General features: G+C 35.9%; 1 protein-coding gene across 1 annotated transcript in view; it reads left to right on the top strand.

Annotated features, from left to right (window-relative positions):
* The window catches only part of LOC114342541 (uncharacterized), a 379,450-nt gene that overhangs the window by 340,519 nt on the left and 15,821 nt on the right, over nucleotides 1–23,110 (top strand). Inside the window, exon 8 of the mRNA XM_050663028.1 lies at nucleotides 20,403–20,534. Within this exon, the coding sequence (XP_050518985.1) occupies nucleotides 20,403–20,534 (132 nt within the window). The remainder of the gene's footprint in view (nucleotides 1–20,402; nucleotides 20,535–23,110) is intronic.

The raw sequence follows: 23,110 nt of genomic DNA, 5'->3' as shown, positions 1-23,110 counted from the left end.
GGCATTATAAGGAGCTTAAATTTCTCAACGATCAGGCTCGCTAGTCGATCAACACCAACGAGCCGCGAATAAGCCGCGAGCCGCCAGTTCTTAACCTTTAACTACACGCGCTGGCGTACTTTGTACGCCAGATATAAGAATTCTACTGGAAATATATTTAAAAATTTAATTTTTGACCTTGCTTATTTTTCTAACCTATCACTGGAATGTGCTTTACAATTTGGTTTTAGTTTCGTTATAATCGGCGTTCTGGAAAGATCGTAATTTACATTTTATTATTTGTTGTTTCCGGTGGTGGACAATATACCCCAGGATTATATTACTATAAGTCGTAATATAAGTACATATTTTAATTGTTTTTTAGTCATTATGGCAAAAAATATATTTTTCCTTATAAACAATACTTTTTCTCCTGTAAAAAATCACATTAAAAAAATGTTTTATTAGTAATTTTATTTATCATGGAATCCAGTTATTCCATGATTCCAGTTATAAATCCCAATTGGCTTACTGAAAAGGAACTCGCAAGTATTCATTGATGCCGAATAAGGTTTATAACAAACAACTAAGTGTATTTAAAAAAAAAATTAAACAAATCCGCTGTTTTTAAGTGTATTTTCTTGTGGCGTACAAAGTACGCCACGCGTGTAGTTATGTTATAACTTGATGCGCGGGTAGTTAAAGGTTAAAACCGCGGTATTATGGCTCGTACATCGATCACCCACTGATATAGGGCAGTTATCAATAACCGTGGAGGTCGTACACTATACTAACTTAACCCAAAGACTACTTTGTTGGAAGTTGAGGGGCAACAAATTAGTTTTTAATTTTCTTATGTTACCATTTTTTGACTTATGGAGTTCTCTCTTAATTTTTTTAAGAGCTATTACGATAATTCTAAGAAAAAAATGTTTATTTTATATTTGGGACCCTTGTTTATAACTTCTTTTTTAAATAATATATGAAATACATTATTTGAAATCCTTCTGTAATCTCGCATTTTGTTTTTGTCCCCTAGATTATTTTTATGTGTGTATATTACGAATATATTTATGTGCCAAATATCTTGACAAAATATTCAAAATTAAAGCCGCAATCTTGGAACGCGTTTTCCGCGCGCTTAATCAGTTTAAATTCTATAAAATACGGCTTTCTGGAAATTCATAAGTGCAGATTAGATCAAATTTCGTAATTATTCCATTAATATTGTATTTGTGTTGTTTATTTTATAAATATTCTACCAATTCAGCATTATATCTATTTTAAAAATAATATCGAAACTACAAAAATAACATGCTGACTAGTATTTTCGGTTGTTTTTTATTTATATATAACATACCAAAGTCAATGGCTTTACCAATATATTATTATCTGATATCAATACAACACGATGTATTTTAAATTTACATATTGTTGAATTATCTATTTTAAAATAGAGCATGACCTTGCAGGTCATTGATGATACGGTATCAGCGTGCATGTTCTAGGAATAATTAATAGGAAATTAGCTTGCAATGTTTTTATTTGGGCGATTCTGATTAATTTTAACTGACTTGGTGTGTATTGGAATCGTTTCCAGGACCGTACTTAATAATATTGTTCAACCAGAAATGAAGCTTCTTCTTCTTCTTTTTGTATAGACATGACCTGGCGCTGATACAGAGTGGGTCAATGGGGCTTTCTTCTTCTAAAGACCTGGAGATGTTGGCGACCACATTGACCCATCTTATTATATTCACAGCAGCTCGAAATAGTTCAGTTGACGTTAGACCAGTCCACTTCCTCAGATTGACCAGCCAGGGTATACTTCTACGTCCAGCATAGGCGTAACCAGGGGGCGGTTTTGAGATACCACTTTCAACGTCCAGATATACACGAACATTTTTGAGAGATACTCCAGCAGACCAAGTCACCTAGGGCTCGATAACGGAAAGAGCCCCACCGGAACGAAATCCTTTTGATACCGTAAGTATCTGGGATGAGTGAATTTTTCCCCTTAACGCCTGTTCCGCTCTTAGCTACTCATTTGGAGTTATAAAGTGGTAAAAACACGAATGTAGAAAGTCTTCAGTAGAAAACAAGAACACTTCTCACAAAGGCACAACAAAATCATCCACTCAGTGCAGTAGAGAAAACGACATTACCGCGGTATCTAGGAGGAAGAGGACTTATGGACATAGGCGAGCAACTGGACAAGCATGTTGCTAAGTTAAGAACCTATTGAGATAGGGACGTATTGATAACCTTGTTATATACGTCCCTGGCAAAATGCTTGAAAACGACAAATATAAGCTATACTGGGACAGCGCTGTGCTCAAAGCCTTAGAGGTAGCGTGAACCGTATGACGGTATGGCTAATAATAATATTTTCTGGAAGTCTAGCCCCCACTATTATGAATTTGTAGCAGTGGCGGCTCGTGGCTTTAGAAACAGGGTCGGCAAGGTTTTGTCTCCTCAGATAGGTATGCCATCTAATTAAAAGGCTTCAATTTCATAGGAGATTTTTGGTTTTTGTTTTTTTTTATTTTTTTTTATTTTTGTTTTTTCCTATAAATTTAGCACCTAAACTTGTTTATAAATTAAGTCTATTTAGTCCATGTTGTTTCGAAGTAGCAAAATGGGTTATAACGTCATTGTAAAATTTATTATTGCTTTGGAGAGATTTTAAAAGTTTTTTTCTATTGACATTTGAAATTTGAGACAAGTTTGACATTCTCTCTTGTTTCATGGTGTTTCGACAATACGTTTTGACTCTTTTGAGACAAGAGAAAAATCCCGTTCATTTGAGGCAGAATTTGCCCACATTTGAGCACAATAATTTATTAATTTCGGGAACAGTTTGTTATACCTAATGAATTGCAGTATATAAAATTATATATATTTTGTAACTTATCCCACCTTCCGAAAATATTTGGATCAGCATATAAACCTGTTAATCCTTTTTGTTATTTTATTTGATTAAAGAATGATGAATAATTTTTAATGAACTTGTCTAATAGATATTTTGAAAAAATTTTGGCGTAACTTTTAAATTTTGAATCGTCAAAGAGGTCAGTGACTTATAACAGTGAGTAAATAATAGTTTTGCCTGGTGCAATAGTTTTAACTTTTGCCTGGAGACCATACAATTCACCGGACATCAAGGCAGCGCTGTCATAAATTTGCCTTACTAATTTATTTTTGATATCAAACAATTTTAATATCAATCATTAAACGACGTAAAACTACTTACTTACCTATTTCATAATTTTATCCCGGGCGCGCTTAGGTACGTGCCTTGCTACCGTTTGTTTGCAGATCACCGCTCGGCAGATTGGTTTCTGCCGTACTTGCCATTCAAATAAATACGGGAAATGTATAATTGGTTGCCTATCGGCTAATATTCCATAGCTTCTTATTACAAGCAAATCTTCAATCTGGGGACGGCTTGCCGAAAACACACGATCGCAATCGGGTGCATGATGGCTATAGGATCATTTTTGAAAAGTCTATTACGCACAGCGCACAGGGATCACTTAACGTATTATGGGATCGATCGAATTATTTTAAAAACAATGAATAAAATTTGGTCTGTATTATCTCACAGATATTTTTTTTATTTCACAGAAACGAATATCATCAACTCTGATTAAATTAAATATTTAAAAAAATCTATAGTGTCCATAAATCTGTGGGTCGGCACTGCCGCCCCCGACCAGCCGCCACTGATTTGTAGAGCCCCGCCTGGACATGACTCTGTCTGTTTTTTCAATGTGCCTCTAGTAAGTTGTTGTTCCATCGTTTTCGTGGTCTTCCCAGGGATCGTCTTTCTATTGGGGAACCGTTTCTCGCCGTCCTTACTACTCTGTTGTCATTCGGCTTATGTGGCCATTCCATTCTATTCTTCTGTTTCTTACCCAGTTATTGATGTTGTCCATCTTGCATCTCCGTCGTATATCTGTACCTCTAGCTCTGTCCCATAGAGTCTTACCAATGATTTTTCGGAGGGTTTTCATCTCCGCTGTTTCGAGAAATCTTTTTGTCCTCTCTGTGTCGGGTCGTGTTTCTGTCGCGTATGTCATTATTGGTCTGATGACTGTTTTGTAAATTCTGCCTTTCATTTCTTTTTCAAAATTTTTATTTCTCCATATTGTGTCATTCAGGTAACCTGCGCCTCTGTTTGCTCTATTCACGTCATCTTCCACTTCTGTTTTAAACTTTCCATAGCTAGATAGTGTAATGCCTAGATATTTAAAATCAATCACTTATTCTATTATCTGACCCTCCAGCTCCAATTTACATCTTATTGGATTTGCTGTTATAACCATGCATTTTATCTTTTTTGGGGTAACATGTTAAATTTTCTGGCGGTTATGTTAAATTGGTGCAGCATACGTTGTAAATCATCTTCACTTTGAGAGATTAGTATTGCATCGTCTGCAAAGCAGATTATTTTAAGTGGTTTTTCTCCCATTTGGTATCCTTTTTAGGTCTTCCTTTTTTTATTATTTCATCCATGATCAGCTTGAACAATAAAGGGCCAAAGGAATCCCCCTGTCTTAAGGGCCGGACTGGCTCATAAAAAAAGCGCCAACCCAAATTATAAAAAAGGCGCCAGCCCAAATTCTAAAAAAGGCGCCAAGTAAATCAATATTACTAATTTTAATTTAAATCCATAAAATAATTTACTATTTTTATTGGGAATAGTAAATTATATTAAGATTCCACAAAAATATAGCTTCAGTTTCCAAGTATCCGTTTTACTCTGCTACACTCTTTGATACTCTTTGAAGACTCAAAAAACAGTTTTCGAAAAGTGTGAGTAATTTTCACTTGCTACTACAAAAGAATCTATTGGTTCAAAAACATTTAACAGAAATCACGATGATTTGTGTTCAATAGAAGTCACCTTTTGAATTTTTTCAAATTTTTTACTAAATTCCATATAGCATAAGAGTAAACCTCGATAAAAAATCCGCAACCACACACGGTGTCGGGCGATCCGTGCCTGACTGGTGAAACTCCTTTGTAATTCAAGCCTTAGCGTTGGCAAGGGCGCACTGCCTCGCCAGACAGTATAATTCGCCCCTACTCGTGGGAACTATATGGATAAGTATTTAATCATGCAGGAAAAAGGGAAACAACAAAACGAAGGGATAATGGAGCGAGTCACCAGTGATGGTGCAGCTGGAACAAGCTATGAATGAGATGATAAGGTGTTCATTGTAGTAAAAGGAACAAAGGGAAAGTACTCAGCGAAGAGGAAAAGAGGAAGGAGGAAACTATGATCTTCGGAAGAAGATCTGTTGGAAGATCTCCAGTCAGAGGTAGTGACCTGATCAAGACGGATCTTCCAGAGGAGACAACCTTGCAAAGGAGCTACTCACTTGGGGAGAAAACACCTAGAGACTTAGAGAGAAGGAGGAGAGCTCGGACATAACGGCCATGGTAAGAGCAATGGAGAAACTTACCAGCGTTACAAATAATTTAGCGAAAGTAATGTCCGACCATACAAGCATTAAGGTCGAGATCAAGAATGAATTAAGAAACGAAATAGAATAGTGTAGAAAACCGGTGAGGAAAAAAACGACTAGGGCGACTATACGAGTGTCCACACAGATAGATTTCGACGAGTTCTTCCCCGAAAATCTTAGTGAAGGAGAGATAAAATTGATCGCAACGGTCCTGAAAAAAAATAAAGGACATTATAAAGTCGAATTGGAAGAGGATTACTAAACCGTGAAGAGGGAATAAACTTGCAGGCGACTTAGTAGTTGTCATGGAACATGGACTTTTCGGTGAGGAAGAAAGGTTCCACGAACTCATAAGGGAAAAACATGAACTGGGAATATGTACAGGAGGTGCAAACACACCAGGAGAGGTGGAGTACCTCCAACTTAATACTATGACTACAATTACAAGGAAGAGTCAGAAGAAAGAGAACCGAGCAAACCGTCAGACTATTTTCATGGTCCCCCATAGAGACAAGGGTGCGAAATGGACGGGGACGAGAGACTACTGGCAATTATTTATAAATTGAGGGAAGACACGGAGACACTGGAGACCAGAGAGGCATACCTAAGAGTAGTGGGGGCTACAGAGGTAGCAACCTCAGGAAGCTCCTGGTACTCACCTTTATGGGTGTGGACCTCCACCTCGCGCTGGAAGAGTATAAACTCAGGGAAAGGAGAGTGGAGGCTTAGAAGGTGATCGTGAAGGGAGGCAGAAAATCCTACGCCGAGTTGCTCAAGCAAATCAAGGGTAGCGTAGACACGAGGAAGAAGGGGATTAGCATTAAAAGCACTAAAGAAGGCATAAGAGGGGACCTCATCCTCGAAGTGACAGGGAAAGAACAGACCGAGCGCCTGAAGGAGACTATCGTGGCCCGCACGGAGGGAAACGCAGTAGAGGTTCTCCGGGGCTATCAGGTGCAGGTGTACCTATTTGATATAGACGGAGGAGTCCCAAGGTAGAAATCCTGAGACAAGTTCGGAGGTATACCGGCGGCAGGGAGCCTGACGACGTCAAACTCGTCTGTATACGGGAAAATAGAGAACACAAACGTTAAGGTTTGGACTGACACGTATCGCAGCCAAGAAGGCACTGGAATGAGAACATATACCTATTGGCTGGAACTCACGCAAGATACAAGAGATACTACGTGTCCAGGGGTGCTTTAGATGCCTGCAGTTCAGGCATAGTAAAACGGACTGCAAGAGAGAAAACAGGGAGGACTTCTACTACGGATGTGGTAAGGAGGGGGAACCAGTCACGAGAGTGCAGTAGTGAGACGACTTTTTCCCTCACTTTTAAAGAATCCGGTCACAGTGCCGACAGCTTACAATGCCTGGAACTGATCCTGGAAAAGCGGGGCCTCAAGAGACACCCTGCCTCAAGCGATGAGAAAAGGGTGGGTAAAAACACCTAAGACCAGGAATCAGACAGCGCATGGGTAAGTAAGTTAGAAAGATCTTCTTCTTGAGTACCGTCTCCTATCGGAGGTTAGCTACCATCACAGCAATCTTAACTTTGTTGGCTGCAGCTCTGAACAACTGTATTGAACTGCACCCATACCACTCCCTTAAATTTCGCAACCAGGAAATCCTCCTACGTCCCACATTTCTCTTTCCCGAGATTTTTCCTTGGATTATGAGTCTTAACAGAGAGTACTTTTCTCCTCTCATTATGTGGCCTAGATCAGGGGTCACCAATTAGCGGACCGCGGTCCGCATCCTGACCGTGAGCTAGTTTTGTGCGGACCGCGATTAAATTCAGAATATAGTGTTTTGCAATTTTGAAAATGTTTGGCCATGAAATTGCTTTTAGCCGCTTTTTCAAGAATGAACTTTATTAAAAATCAGTACAGATCTGAGCTAACAGATGAATCTCAACTCCCTAATGAAAATTAGTTGAACTAAACTCATTCCAGACTTCAGAAAGGTGTAACATTTTTTTATATAGAAAACAATTTTTAAACAAGTTTTTTGGCGATTTTAAACAAAAAAGGTTTCTTTTCATTTTTCTCAAAAGTTGATAGTTTTCGAGTTATAAGCGATTTAAAATGTGAAAAATGCGAAAATATGCACACACATTTTCGAGGCTGGAAAACTCATGTGCAAATTATTAGTTTTCTGGTTGACTAGTGCTTAAATTGAAGCTTATACATTCAATTTCAAGATTCTAACGAGTAATCGGGGCTTATTTCAATATAGACCGTTGTTTCTCAATTGTTAATCGCCGGTCGTCGCACTTTATGATGCGTGTCTGTCGCATGTATACTAGTCCAGTCGGGTTAGACGAATAACAGGCCTAACCTTGCATTAGGAGCTGCCCCAAATTTTATTTTTCTAATCTTTAGGGAGGGTCAATATTAGTATAAATTTAAAATCTCGACTGAATTCCACTATTGCGTTAGCCGCCATCTTGATTTTAAACGAGAACTGTTTTGGCTCAATATCTCCGCCATTTTCAACTTTTTGACAAAAAGTGTAGAAACTGAAATTGTTGAAAATACGATTTTCTATAATTTTATTTATTATAATTCTTTTCGTGCGGTCGATATTTTCCGAGTTATGAGGGGAAAATTGTGACAATTTGAGCATAATTATTGAATTATCTCGTTTATTATTAGTTTTACAACAAATATGTACCTGTACAAAAATGAAGAGAATTAAATTCTACACAATTTTGATCTCCTTCATTTTTTTGCTAAAATTAATATTTAAGGTAGTACGTATGCGGTAATGGCGCGAGCGTAAGACCGGATTGATTTTATAGCAATTGTTTTTGTTCAATATCTACGCCATTTTCAACTAAAATTGTTCAAAATATAATTTCCTACAATTTCTTTTTAACAATTTTTTTCATGCGGTTGATATTTTCCGAGTTACATGGGAAAATAGTGAAAAGTGGTGGGGGAGCTTAATTATTGAATTGAATTTTGTATCCGAGCTGCCCCAAATTTTATAATTATATCCTTTAGGAGAGATCACGTGTAAATTTAAAATCTCGACTGAATTCCGCGGTTGTATTAGCCGCCATATTGATTTTAAATGAGAACTGTTGTTGCTTAATATCTCCGCCATTTTCAACTTTTCGACATAAATGGTGGGAAAGAAAATTGTTGGAAATGCAATTTCCTACAATTTCTTTGGCACAATTTTTTTATACGATCAATATTCTCCGAGTTAAGGGGGAAGCGGAGGGGGAAGCGGAGTTTATACGATCAATATTCTCCGAGTTAAAATAATGGAAGCGGAGGGGATGCATAATTATTGAATTGTCTCATTTATTATTAACTTTAAGACATAATTGTACATAAACAAAAATAAAGAGAATTATATTTTATACAATTTTTGAAACTTCCAATGAAACATCAACCAAACTAAGTATATAAAAGACATAAAAAGACATTATATACATCAAGTTCACTTAATTTTATTAACTAGCGGGTTTTATTGGTTGAATTTGTCTGTCGATATTTTAAGTTTTATGTCAGCTAATATATCGTGATGTTCCAACATTTTTTTTTTAATTTTTTACCCTGTTGGGGGAATTTTCCCATTTCCCCCCCTTCTAGACCCGCCACTGGTTCTCTCGAAAAATTGTAGTAAATCGTAATTGCAACAATTTCAGTTCTTACACTTTTTGTCGAAAAGTTGAAAATGGCGGAGATATTGAACAAAAACAATTGCTACAAAGTCAATCAGGTCTTACGCTCGCACCTTTACCACATACGTACTACCTTAAATATTGATTTTATAAAAAAATAAACGGCATCAAAATTGTACAAAATTTAATTCTCTTCATTTTTGTATAGGTAAATATTTGTTGTAAAACTAATAATAAACGAGATAATTCAATAATTCAATAATTATGCTACAACTGTCCTATTTTCCCCTCATAACTCGGAAAATATCGACCGCACGAAAAAAATTATAATAAATGAAATTATAGAAAATCGCATTTTTAACAATTTCAGTTTGTACACTTTTTGTCAAAAAATTGAAAATGGCGGAGATATTGAGCAAAAACAGTTATCGTTTAAAATCAAGATGGCGGCTAACGCAACAGTGAAATTCAGTCGAGATTTTAAATTTATACTAATATTGACCCTCCCTAAAGATTAGAAAAATAAAATTTGGGGCAGGTCCTAATGCAAGGTCAAATGCTATCCCGACTGGGCTATACATATTATACGTACTTATGCCAAAAATTCCCAACAAATACCTACTGGACATTTATTAAAATTTTATAATATATTATTAACATAGTTTTTTTAGATAATTTATTTATTTATTCAATTAATTATTGCCAATGTGCTAATTAAATACGCCAATCATATAGAGAGGACGCGTATAATTAAAAACAACGGTTTAAATTAAAATATGCCCGATTACTTATAAGAAACTTGAAATTGAATGTTTAAACTTCCATTTAGGCACTTGACAACCTCAAAAATAAATATTTACACATGAGTTTTAAAGCTTAATTTCGCATTTTTTAGATTTTAAATCGCTTAAAACTCGCATTCTATCAACTTTTGCGAAAAAAGATCTTTTTTGTTTAAGATGACCCAAAAATGATAAAAACATTTTCGTGGGCAAAAACGTGATGTTTTGAATTTGTTAAAAAAAAGTGTTTCAACAATTTCTGTTTAAAAATTTCGCCCGGTATCCTTCTGATTTGTTGTTATGATGGATATATTTTTTACCAAGTATCCACAAAGAAACCGAATCAGAACAACCGGATATAGGTAGCATTAGGTCCGGACCCGGGAAGTGTCACAGGTTTTCGAAACGGACCGCCAGGGAAACTAATTGGTGATCCCTGGCCTAGATATTCCAGTTTTTTCCAGTTTTTTTAGAAAGATAAGAACCATCTAATACGCAGTTCCTTTAAATAAATGTGGGAAGGATGAGGGCCGCTCACGACGTTGCAGAGGCACTCGCACGAAGGGAAGGTATGACATTTGGTATTTCGACAGAGAATCGTTAAAGATAGGAGATCTGACGTGACCGTATACGTGGTGAACCGAGGTATTGGAATCACCAGACACTCTGTTAAGAATGTTAATAGGTATGTTAAGGCATAAATTGTAGACCGGCTGGCGTTCAATTGGTATGTTTTACCAAACGTCTCGCTTCGAGAGGGGAATACCTATCAGAATGGATCCACGCCATGGGGCTTACCGTGCCACCTACGTTCGTAAGAACTAATAGTGAATCCTTTCTGGACCTCTCAACATCACTTCTAAACAGTGTCATAAGCTGGACTGGTTTGGAAGAACAATCGCTCAGCGTACATAAGTATGTGAGTTTTGACCTAACGAGCAAAAGGAGAAAGAAACGGAAAGATGAAGATAGCGATCTAAAAAGATTTTCAAATCAGAAAGCTTTTGTGGATGCTCTTGGCTTGATTGGTCCGATATGCGAGGATGTGAAGGACTTGATCGAAAGATCAGGTATCAGATAACCAAATAGCTTACATGCGACGCGTAGTGCGTTCGCATATAAATATCCGTTATTTGATAAACAGCGTAAATTGATACCCACGAAAGGTGCGCCCAAACGTAAAACTGGTCTTCGAGGGCGCCGTTCGTTGCATCTAAGCTATTTTTTATAATAGAAACAGCGGAAATTGATACCCACGAAAGGCGCCCGAATCATAAAAATAGTCTTCGAGGGCATCGCGCGTCGCATCTAAGCTACTTATTATAATAGAAAAAGCGGATATTGACCCTACAACAGACGCCTGAATCGTAAAATGGTCTTTGAGGGCGCTGCGCGTCGCATCTAAGCTATTTGATTATCGGATACCTGATACAAGTTGTATTTTATTGTACCCACTGGCGTCATTATTTATAAGTTTGGGACATAACAATCCTGCATGTATAATGTAGTTTTGGAGCACTGAAAACCACACCTGCATATTTTAGTCCGATTGTGGGATGTAACACTGTTTGTATCAGGTATCACATAATCAAATAGCTTAGATGCGACGCGCAGCGCCCTCGAAGATCATTTTTCGATTTGGGCGCCTTCCATAGGTATAAATATCCGTTATTTGATGAACAGTGGACATTTGATAAACAGTTTCGTGGCTACCCACAAAAGACGCCCTAATCATAAAAATAGTCTTCGAGGGCGCCGCGTGTCGCATCTAAGCTATTTATTACAATAGAAACAGCGGACGTTGAACCTACGAACGGCGCCCGAATAGTAAAAATGGTCTTCCAGGGCGCCGCGTATCGTATCTAAGCTATTTGATTATCTGATATTTGGTATTTTGTTGTACCCACTGGCTTTATTATGTAGGTTGCTGGTGCGCCTTCGGTGCCAAACGGCGAAATCAGAAGCAAGTAAAAACATCTTTTAGGGGAATGATAGTTGCATCATTTTTGTGTAAAGGTTAAAAAAAAATTTTTTCAGCGTTTAATTTTTTAATGGATAGATACTAACCAAGGCAAAAGGTGCACCGGCCCGCGGGCCGGTGGTCCGGCGGCCCAGTCCAGGCCTGGTCTTATCCCATTGCCCTTCAATTGGGTCAGTTATCTAATCTTCTACTTTTACTTTTGTTGTGTTCTGGTAGATGTTTTCGATCTTTAATTTGATCCTGTCAAATGCTTTGTTAGAGTCCACGAAATATAAATATGCCGGTTTGTTGTATGCTAAAGATTTCTCTTGAACTTTTCTCATTAAAAATTATAAATATAGCGTCGGTGCATAATCTTCTCGACCTAAAACCTTGTTGTTCTTCTGCTAATGTTATAATTTCATTCAGTTTGTTTGTTATCACTTTGGTTGTTATCGTTTTGGTTGTTAATTATTATAATGTTGTGTTTAAATAAGTTTATTCCTCTGTAATTCTGGGGGTTCGATTTGTCTTCTTTTTTGAAGAGTTACTCAAAGGAAAATGGACCTAGTTACTCAAAGGGGTAAAACTAATATAAAATAAAATAAAAAAATATAAAAATAAAACTGTATACCATTTCTATTCAGTTGCAATGCGAAGGCAAAACTGTCTTATTTTTCACTTAGAACAGAGAGCGCAAACCAGCACTCTAAATCGACGATTTTCGACTCTAATTGGAGTCATCATGAGAGGCGTAGGTTTGCTGCTCTCTGCCCCAAGTGACGAAACTCCGAGAGCTTATCCCCGCATTGCAACTGACGTTTATGGAGTAGGTGTCTAGCGACATCTGGCAACTGAAAGTTTTCAACCTAATAGAAATATTAAAAATATTGAAAAATATTCCTTAAAGATATTTAATTGAAAACTTATTGGACCATTTTCCTGGTAACATCTCCATGGCTTCTAAAAATTGCAAGCCAGATGTATGCTGAAGCGAAGAAGACAAGAGGGAATTCAAAAACTTACAATTCACGACCTCGGGGTTGCAATTTTTAGAAGCCATGGAGGTGTTACCAGGAAAATGGTCCAATAAGTTTTCAATTAAATATCTTTTAGGGATATTTTTAATATTTTTCAATATTTTTAATATTTCTATTAGGTTGAAAACTTTGACTTTCAGTTGCCAGATGTCGCTAGACACCTACTCCATAAACGTCAGTTGCAATGCGGGGATAAGCTCACGGAGTTTCGTCACTTGGGGCAGAGAGCAGCAAACCTACGCCTCTCTGATGATGATTCCAATTAGAGTCGAAAATCGTCGATTTAGAGTGCTGGTTTGCGCTCTCTGTTCTAAGTAAAAAATAAGACAGTTTTGCCTTCGCATTGCAACTGAATAGAAATGGTATACATTTTTATTTTACTTCTTCTTGTGTTCCGTAGAAGTCGTGTTCCATATGTTTTGAGAAACTCTGCCAGTGTTCCCTTTTTATTTGTCTGACTAAAGTATTCGTTTCGTTTCTGATTCGTTTGTAGTGGTTGTATGCCTGTTGTGTTTGTTTTGTTCTATATTATAAAAAGGCTTTCTTCTTTTCTTTCTTCACATTTTATCTTTACTTCCTCTCTAAGCCATGGGGTGTTATTGTTATTTGTTGATATGTTAGTTCATTACTTTCCTTTCCACGTGATTCTATTGCAGCGTTGATTATTATGTTATCTTTGAGTTTTTGCCAGCTTTCCTCGATGTTATCGTTTTCTAATATTTTATTCTCAGCAATCTTCTCTGATATTCTTTTTCTGTATAAGTATTCCGTGGATTCCGTATTTAGTCCTTCGACTCTGATTTTTTAAATGAAGCAGGTGAACTAATAACGATAGAAACAGAAATCGTCGAAAGATGGAAGGAATACTTTCGGAATTGACTAAATATTGAAAGTGAGATGGAAAAATCAGATATTACATTCCATTCTGCAGATGTGGAAATACCATCACCAAAATTTTAAGAAGTAAAGAATGCGATCGCATCTCTTAAACATCACAAAGCACCAGGATATGATGATATATAATATATAATGGATAATTGATGAAACGTTTTACACCAAAAATTGTATGACATTATCCTGAGAGTATGGCAACAGCAGAAAATGCCTAGGGAATGGAATTGAAGCGTTACAATACCCATCTACCATCCGACAAAATATTAGAAAAAACTGGGAATTCAACCGAGATGTACACCAAATTTTGGTAAATTTCCAGCAAGCATATGATTCGATTAAAAGAAGCAAACTATGGCTAGCAATGCTAGAAATGTGAATACCCAGAAAATTAGAGCTAACTCAAATGTGCGTGACAGACTCATGTGCACACGTAAGAATAGGAAAAAATATCGATATCATTTATTATAACATTAGGACTTAGACAAGGAGATCTCTTATCACAGTTGCTATTCAGTTTGGCCTTAGAATATGCAATAAGTACAATATTATCCCCCCCCCCCCACATGTCACATGTGAGTTACCCACATGTCTAAAGAGAAAGGTATTCGATCAGTGCGTCCTCCCAGTCTTGACGTACGGATCAGAAACACTTACCTTAACTAAAGCCTCGGCTACCAAACTAAGAGTCACGCAGAGAAGAATTGAGCGGTCAATGTTAGGAATAGCTCTGCGAGACAAAATCAGAAACGAAGAAATCAGGAGAAGAACAAAGGTGACTGACGTCATCGAGAGGATAGCCAGGTTGAAGTGGAGATGGGCAGGACACGTAGCCAGAATGACAGATGTGCGATGAACGAAGAGGTTATTGGAATGGAGGCCAAGAGAAGACAAGAGAAGCGTCGGTCGACCGCCTACAAGATGGACTGACGACTTAAGAAAGGTAAATAAAAACTGGATGAGGGCGGCGCAGGATAGATGGGGTTGGAAACGAGGGGAGGAGGCCTATGTTCAGCAGTGGACTTTTGAGGCTGGATGATGAACAATATCATCAGAGTTGACAGGGGGATTTGCGAATCGAGGATCAAAACTAGTGTTGGCCTTTGCTGATGATCTAGATGCAGTCGCTCATTCTACAAGAGACGTCAGAGAGGTGTTCTCAAAAATCGAGAAAGAAACCGGTAGTCTGGGCCTCCGAATAAATAAAAAGAGCACGAGATACATGCTCGTAACCAAAAATCCAGTTACCAAGAGTTAGGCAGAACATAACTATTAGTGACCACAACTTTGGAGTAATAGAAGAGTTTAAATATCTGGGGGCGGTAATCACAGATGACAACAACATAGAAAAAGAGGTTTCAGCAAAGATAGCTGCGGGGAATAGAGCATTATACTCCCTATCATCATTATTAATATCTAAGCTGCTAAAAAGAACATCTAAATTAAGACTGCACTTGTCAATTATTCGCTCAATTGTTACATATGGAAGTGAAATATGGATGGACTCGAGCCGAGCCAAGCCGAGCTCGAGATAGAAGCTCGACTTGAACTTCGAGCTGCAGGTTGAGCTCGTGGCTTGTGTCGGCTCGGCTCTAATAGTTCGAGCCGAGCCTAGCTTGAAATCGAAAATATTTCAAAAGGCGTTTAGTTTAGGAAATATCCAATTTTTTCCATACTTTACGGACACACAATATAGGTAGTGAAAATACATGTAATATGTAGTCTGAATTACGTATTCTCAAAGAAAAGTATCAGTCGTAGCACAAATAAATTAATAAAAATAGAGTATTAGTTAAAATATTAACAAGCTCGTTAAGGAAAGCTCGGCTGTTTCGAATTCAGCTCTGCTCGGCTCGAAAAAATTTGATTCGGCTCGCAAGAAACAAACCGACTTGAGCTCGAAGCTCGGCTCGTTAAACGAGCCGAGCTAAGCTTGATCTTGTGACCATCCCTAAAGTGAAACATGGACTCTACATCAACGGGAAATTAATGAGCTGCTGGTATTTGAAAGGAAGGTACTGAGAATGATATTTGCCGGTTAAAGAGATGGATTGAGAGGAGAGTGGAGAAGACGCCGTAATGCTATAAACTTCGAGAGCAATGTTGCTATCGATATTGCATAATGCTTGTCCCTCATAGCATAGTGAGTTATGGTGACGCTATTTCGATAAAACCTCAAAAATGTAATTTGAGTAATAAATAAATAATATATGTATATTATATATTTATATACAATTTCAAAATAATTCTGCACAAAACTCATTGTTGGTTATTTGTCGACTACTTGCATGATGAATTATGTAAATATGACAATATGTGAATAATGATATAGGTGTATATAATTTGTCACACCGGAAATACAACAAACAAATGTAAAATAAAAATACAACAATTGTATCTCGAGTGTTAACATAAACTAAATTTAAAAATTGCGTACTCCAAAACAACGAATTAATTATTCTGATTACATTTTGCTTATAAAATAATGATATATTTGGGGCCAATTTATTCACAAAATTATGTAAAATGACTATTTATTTTACTATACAGGTTGATTGATTAGTGTAATAAAGCTCAGTAGATCTGCTGTAATAATAGATAGCAATAAAAGTTAATAACAATAATTGTAGCCAACTTTGAGCTTCACATTACAAAATTAGTTAGAATTAGAAATTAGTTACGGTGTTCGATAATATAGTGGCAGACCAAGCTTGTTTTTTTTTAATAGTTTGTTATGTTATATAGGGTATTTACAAAATTATAACCAATTTTCTATGAAAATCATAAGTTCAGCTACCTGTATAAATAAAAATAAGCACAACAGCAATGGTTTATTGGTGCCATATTTTTTTGTTGATTGTCAAAATTTTTAAGAATGGTTGATAGTCCTAATTTTCTTTATATCGAATACAGGGTGAGTCAAAACGCAAGTACATTATTTTCTCCGTAATTTTAAATGGAACACCCTGTATTTTATGTCACTATCGAAAATTACCATTACCGTACTTTAATTTTTGTATAATATTCCCTATGTCTAAATTTGTCAGTTTTCGAGATATTTTCATTTTTCAGAGCAAATTATTAATAAGGTGTCTAAATTTTTCCAAATTGTAAGTAAGCCATGACTGAATTGTCTAAAACTCACGGTTCATCATAATTGTTTGTGTATTGTGTTATTAAATAGTTAAGATGGATTTTACTGTCGATGAAATGGTTGATCTCGATAGTGATGTAGAAAAAGTAACTATTCGTTACAAAGTACTCGTTACTTACGAATGCCGTAAGTAACAATTACTATACAGAGAGGCAAATCGTTACTTTGATTACTTTGATTACTTTGATTACTCTGATTACTTCGTTACTTCGTACCAATCGTATCAGAGCAAGTACCTATTTACCTATTTGAGTATTGTATCTAAAATCGGTTGATATCGAAATCGGACCGGTATTCCACGAGTGTTCGGTATCAGTACAGTTAACTAAAATTTTATCTATGAAGGGCGAAGGCTATGGAGAGTTTTACAGGATTACAGGGCGCTGAGAAGTAGCTGAAACAGAGGGAGGTAAATCATTTAACAAAGCATGCACCCAGAAACAGATGTCTATACGATAAAATACGATTTGTCGAGGTAGATAATTCACAGATGTTTGTTCCTTTGAAAATAAAAATGCAACACATTTTAATAATACACACTATTCTTATCAGGTCTAGAAAAAAAATACCTAGGTTAGATTGACCGGAAAAAATGTAGAAATGATAATATTTCTAGACTGTGATCATCAACTTTAATTTTACATGTAGGTATGGCATTGTTTTTATTAGACCAGGGCATTTAACACTAAAAACACAGGAATAAATCTATTTTTAAATATAGTAGGTACCTAGAGACTTGCAACTTTTTGCATTGTATTTAGGATTAGGATGACGTCTGGAAAAAAGTCTACAATAGAAAAATGGTTGGAAATGCATTATTACATTTTAAAGTGTATAAAACGCATCGAAAAATGCATAAACATGTTAAGATCAGTATATTAAGGGCAAGATTTTCTTATTTCGTGGTATTTGGGGTCACTGGACACGAATATGCAACAGAACCGACCTCCGAAGCACATGGGTGCCCAGTATCTGGAATTGGGGGAGTGCAATAAAAATGCGTTATTATTATCAGTAAGGATTTATCATGAACGGTTCTATGAAAGACGACAACCTACAACAGCAAGCTTTGAAAAGTTAAGGATTGGTTTTTAACCGCACTAATTCAGTTATGTATAAAAAACACGGGCGAACAAAAAGTACTGTAACAGAGGAAAACGAAATAACTGTGTTGCTGGCAGTTACTGAAAATCAACATACAAGTATACGAAATATTTCCAAAGCAAACGAACTAATTTACTACTCTGTGCAAAGAATTCTTGCAAAAGACAGAATGCACCCTTACCCCATTCAATTGTACCAAGAATTAATTCAGGAAGATTCAGAAAAGAGAATATTATTTTGTGAATGGGCCTTAGATAAAATCAACTGACAGAGATTTCTTCGATAATGTACTATTTGGAGATGAAACTACGTTTCATAAAAACGGTTCAGTTAATAGGCATAATTTTATTATTAGGTTAGACACCTAAATTAATAATTTGCTCTGAAAAATGAAAATATCTCGAAAACTAACAAATTTGGACATAGGGAATATTGTATAAAAATTAAAGTACGGTAATGGTACTTTTCGATAGTGATATAAAGTAGGTACAGGGTGTTCCATTTATAATTTCTGAGAAAAGAATGTACTTGCGTTTTTACTCACCCTCTATTCGATATAAAAAATTAGCAATATCAACCATTCTTAAAAATTTTCACAATCAACAAAAAAATATGGCACTAATAAACCATTGCTATTGTGTTTATTTTTATTTATACAGGGGGCTGAACTTGTTACGATTTTCATAGAAAATTGGTTATAACTTTGTAAATATCCTGTATAATATAACAAATTTTATATTTTTGTGATAAGCAAGTTAAGAAGATTTCGAATATATAATAATATATAGGGTGTTCCATTTAAAAAAACATGAGTTTGGTCTGCCACTATGTTATCGAACACCCTGTAACATTCTAACTAATTTTGTAATGTGAAGCTTAAAGTTGGCTACAATTTTTGTTATTAACTTTTATTGCTATCTATTACTATAGCGGAACTACTGAGCTTTATCACACTAATCAACCATCCTGTATTACTATAGGGGTCTACTGAGCTTTATCACTCACACTAATCAATCACCCTGTATTTTATATTCTATTGGTTATGTCGAAAAAAAAAGAGGGCTAAACTGAATTACAACGTTAAAGGGGATCTATTGTTTTATATGGTCAATATACCCCCAAATGTGAAAAAACCGCTAAGTCCTACCATTTAAAGAGGTGCGTTTTTGAGAAAGCGGTTTACTACTAGGGTGCATTAGGTTAAATTCTATGCACTTTTGATACATATACATCCACAGAAAAGTTGTTCAAAATTAAATTTCCTGTCAAAATGTCACCTTTTGAAGTCAAAAATATTTTTTTTGGCAAAAATACGTCAAAAAACGAAAAAAAAAAATCACGAACAACGCGATTTTTTGCCCCATACCTTTTTTCCACGGGGATGTAGGTATAAGCATTGCTTCACAGAAAAAACTTTTCTTCTTTCTCGTTAAATTGACGTTTAGTAGAAGTCTTTAGGATCCATAGTATCCGAAATACAATTTTTCAAAATTCGACACTCACATGATTTTTGGGATAATTTCCCTATTTTTTCGCAAACATTGTCTTACTGTATAACTTTTTTCTACGCAGTTTTAGGTATATGTAATAGTGTAATAGTGTATTGATTAGAAATAAAAATCAATTACCTCTAAAATGGTCTATTGTAGAAGATTCTAGGACTAATTTTAAGCAAAATATGTCTTTTCAAAATTTTCCACTTCTAACGATTTTTGTTAATCTTTACGGTTAATTTTTAAATATTTCGTTTTAACTTGTACATTTAGGTATATTATATTGTTAAATAAAAGAAAAAGCTTATTTTTTGTACTTGCATGTACCAATGTATATACCTAAAACTGAGTAGAAAAAGATATAGAACAATGTTTGTAAAAAAATAGGGAAAATTATCCAAAAATGGTGTGAGTGGCGAACTTTGAAAAATTATATGTTACGTACATTCATTTAAAATAATAAAAAAATTGAAAATTTCCAAATTTTCAAACCATAACCCCCCTTCCCATCCCCTTAAAACCACCTCCCGTTTTTATTTGTAGATATTTAAAACAGCTACTTTTGATGTAATCAACTCATCAATAACAAATACCATTCTTTACTTCACTGCATTTGTTACTTTAAAGTTAAGCGTCCACAGACCCGCATCGTACGCATCGTACGCAACGGATTTTAGTTTGACAATCGATAATGCGATCCGTACGATGCGGATCAGTGGACGCGGTTACATAAGTTTCTGTACAAGGCAAACTAAAATCCGTTGCGTACGATGCGTCCGATGCGTACGATGCGGGTCTGTGGACGCTTGCCTTAACAGCAAAAAGTTCTTAGAAAGCAGTTATAACGAGAAACATTATGATATTATAACAATTTTTATTTGATTTTAGAAAAACTAGTCAAGCGCATTGTCCAACCTACCCAATAAGCGACGTTTCCACTGATACTACAGGGGGAAATTTGAGCTGTGTATGGAGCGTAACCACATCCCCACAATACAGGCAGTCAAAGCAGCTATTTAAGTAAGTTGGTGATTTTAATAAAAATAATATTCTGAAACTATACAGGATGTCCAGAAACTCTACCGACAAACGAAGACAGGAGATTCCTCAGATAATTTTAAGATATTTTAACCAAATTCACCTAGTCTGAAAATGCTTCCTAAGGGAGCTAAGCTCTTTGAAGATGGCGTCTTGTTTAGTTTTCTTAAATTCCTCCAGAACGCTTCTATTTAGAAAAACGAAAATTGGTACGCATCTTCCAGAGATACATCGATTTCATCCATTGCGAATTTATAGTACCAGTCATAGGCGTTCGTTTTGGGTAGGGCAACGATTATTTTATCGCACAACTTTTAGTCTTTAATTTTTAAGCATTTTTGACACTGGGTATTAAATTGTAAGTTATTCTAGTACTAAAAGGTACTCCTGCTTTAAGTCGGTAGGGCGCACCGTTTGCTAGAAAAATCGATATGAAAATTTTTCGTTTTTTGAATTTCCAAAAAAAAATTTCAAAAAAAACCATTTAGAAAAACGAAAACTGGTACGTTTATTTATATTCCAGAGATGAATCGATTTCATTAATTGCTAGTTTCTAGTACCGGTCATATGAGTCCGTTTTGGGTAGGTCAATGGTTATTTTATCGCATCACTTTTTTGTCTTTAATTTTTAAGCATTTTTTACTCTAGACTCTAGATCAGGGGTCGGCAAAATGCGGGCCGCATGCGGCCCTTTGAAACTTTTTGTGCGGCCCGTCAATACACTAATGTAATTTTAGGAAAAATCAACAAACTTATGAAAAATAATAAATTAAAGACAGAAAGACAACAGACGCTTAAGGACAACAGTTGCATGGACCGAAATTCACTAAAATATAAGGAACTTAATAAGGCAATAAAAAAAAAGGATAAGACAAGACATCAGGGACTAAAATACCGAACAAATCGAAAATATTATAGGGAAAATCAAGAGTATGAAAGTGTTCAAAACTCTAAATAGGAAAGACCGACAACAAATACACCTGATAACAGATATAAATGGAATCACTATAAATGACAAAAATAATTTAATAAATATTATTGAATATTACTATTTATACAAAATTATACTCGTTCAACATAGAAAAACCAGAAAACCGCGGTACGGAAATATTAAATGTAAAATCTGAACTACTAAAATTACTAACGAGGACGTTATAAATGCCTTAAAATAGATGAAAGATGAATATAGATTAAGATCAACACAGAGGTCCATCGAACAAGCTATGTTAGGACTAAGTTGAAAGGACATAAACGAAAATAAGGACGTGTGACGCAGGACGAAGGTGGAAGATGCAATTGGAAAAATTGCGCAAATAAAATGGAACTGGCCATGACAAAGCAATGAAATGTGGATGCGAAACAATATACATTGGAGACCACACGAGCCCGGTCATACTAAAGCAAAACCACAAAAACGATGGCTAGACGACGTCAAAGCAAAAATGGGTAGATACTGGCACTAAATAGCACAAAACAGAGAGAAGTGAATGACTCATGGGGAGACCTTTGTCCAGGGATGGATGCAAACAGACTGAAGAAGAAGACTATTTAAGCTACATTTGAATATGCGGCCCGCATAAAAAATTTTATTTTGAACATGGCCCGCCATCCGAAAAAAGTTGCCGACCCTGCTCTAGATTATTAAATTATGAGGTATTCTAGTACTAAAAGTTACTCTTGCTTTAAGTTGGTAAAATACACCGTTTTTTTTGAAAATTTTTTTCAATATATTTCAAATTCAAAAAACGAAAAATTTTCAAATCGATTTTTCTAAAAAACGATGAGTCCTACCGACTTAAATCAAGCGTACCTTTTATTACTAGAATACCTCACAATTTTATAATCCAGTATCAAAAATGCTTAAAAGTTAAAGAAAAAAAAGTTATGCGATAAAATAACCGTTACCCTACCCAAAACGGACGCCTATGACCGGTACTAGAAATTCGCAATGCATGGAATCGATTTATCTCTGGAAGATAAATTAATATGTGTACCAATTTTCGTTTTTCTCAATAGAAGCGTTCTGGAGTTATTTAAGAAAAACTAATTACAAGACGCCATCTTCAAAGAGCTCTAGCTCCCTTAGGAAGGGTTAAAATGTCTTAAAATTATTTGAGGAATCTGCTGTCTTCTTTTGTCGGTAGAGTTTCTGGACACCCTGTATACACATCATCATATACACACTTATACACATCAAAAAAAAATTTATTTTACAAATTATTTTAAAATTTATTGTAAAATTCCCTCATCTTCTTTAGTCTCAGCATCCGTTATGGCTTGCAAATTTTAGAAGCTTCGGAGGTGTAACCAGAGACGGTTCCCATTGTTTTCAATCTGGTGGTATGTAGAGTAATATTTTTGATATTATTTTATGTGCTATTAGATTGAAAACTTAGTCTTTTGCTAGCAGTTGCCACTAGGGCATCCCTGCCATTTTGTTCGTTGCAATCCGTAACTGTACGCCGGGGTTTGTCCTGGTTGGGTCAGAGAGAGCAGCATATGTGCCTCCTGATGAGAGACTAATAAGTTTCGAAACCGGTAGAGGTGCTTGCTGCACT

The sequence above is a fragment of the Diabrotica virgifera genome, chromosome 10, assembly GCF_917563875.1.
Source record: "Diabrotica virgifera virgifera chromosome 10, PGI_DIABVI_V3a".
Lineage (NCBI taxonomy): Eukaryota > Metazoa > Arthropoda > Insecta > Coleoptera > Chrysomelidae > Diabrotica > Diabrotica virgifera.
Note: the sequence above shows the minus strand (reverse complement) of the source record. Positions and strands in the feature narration are given on the sequence as shown.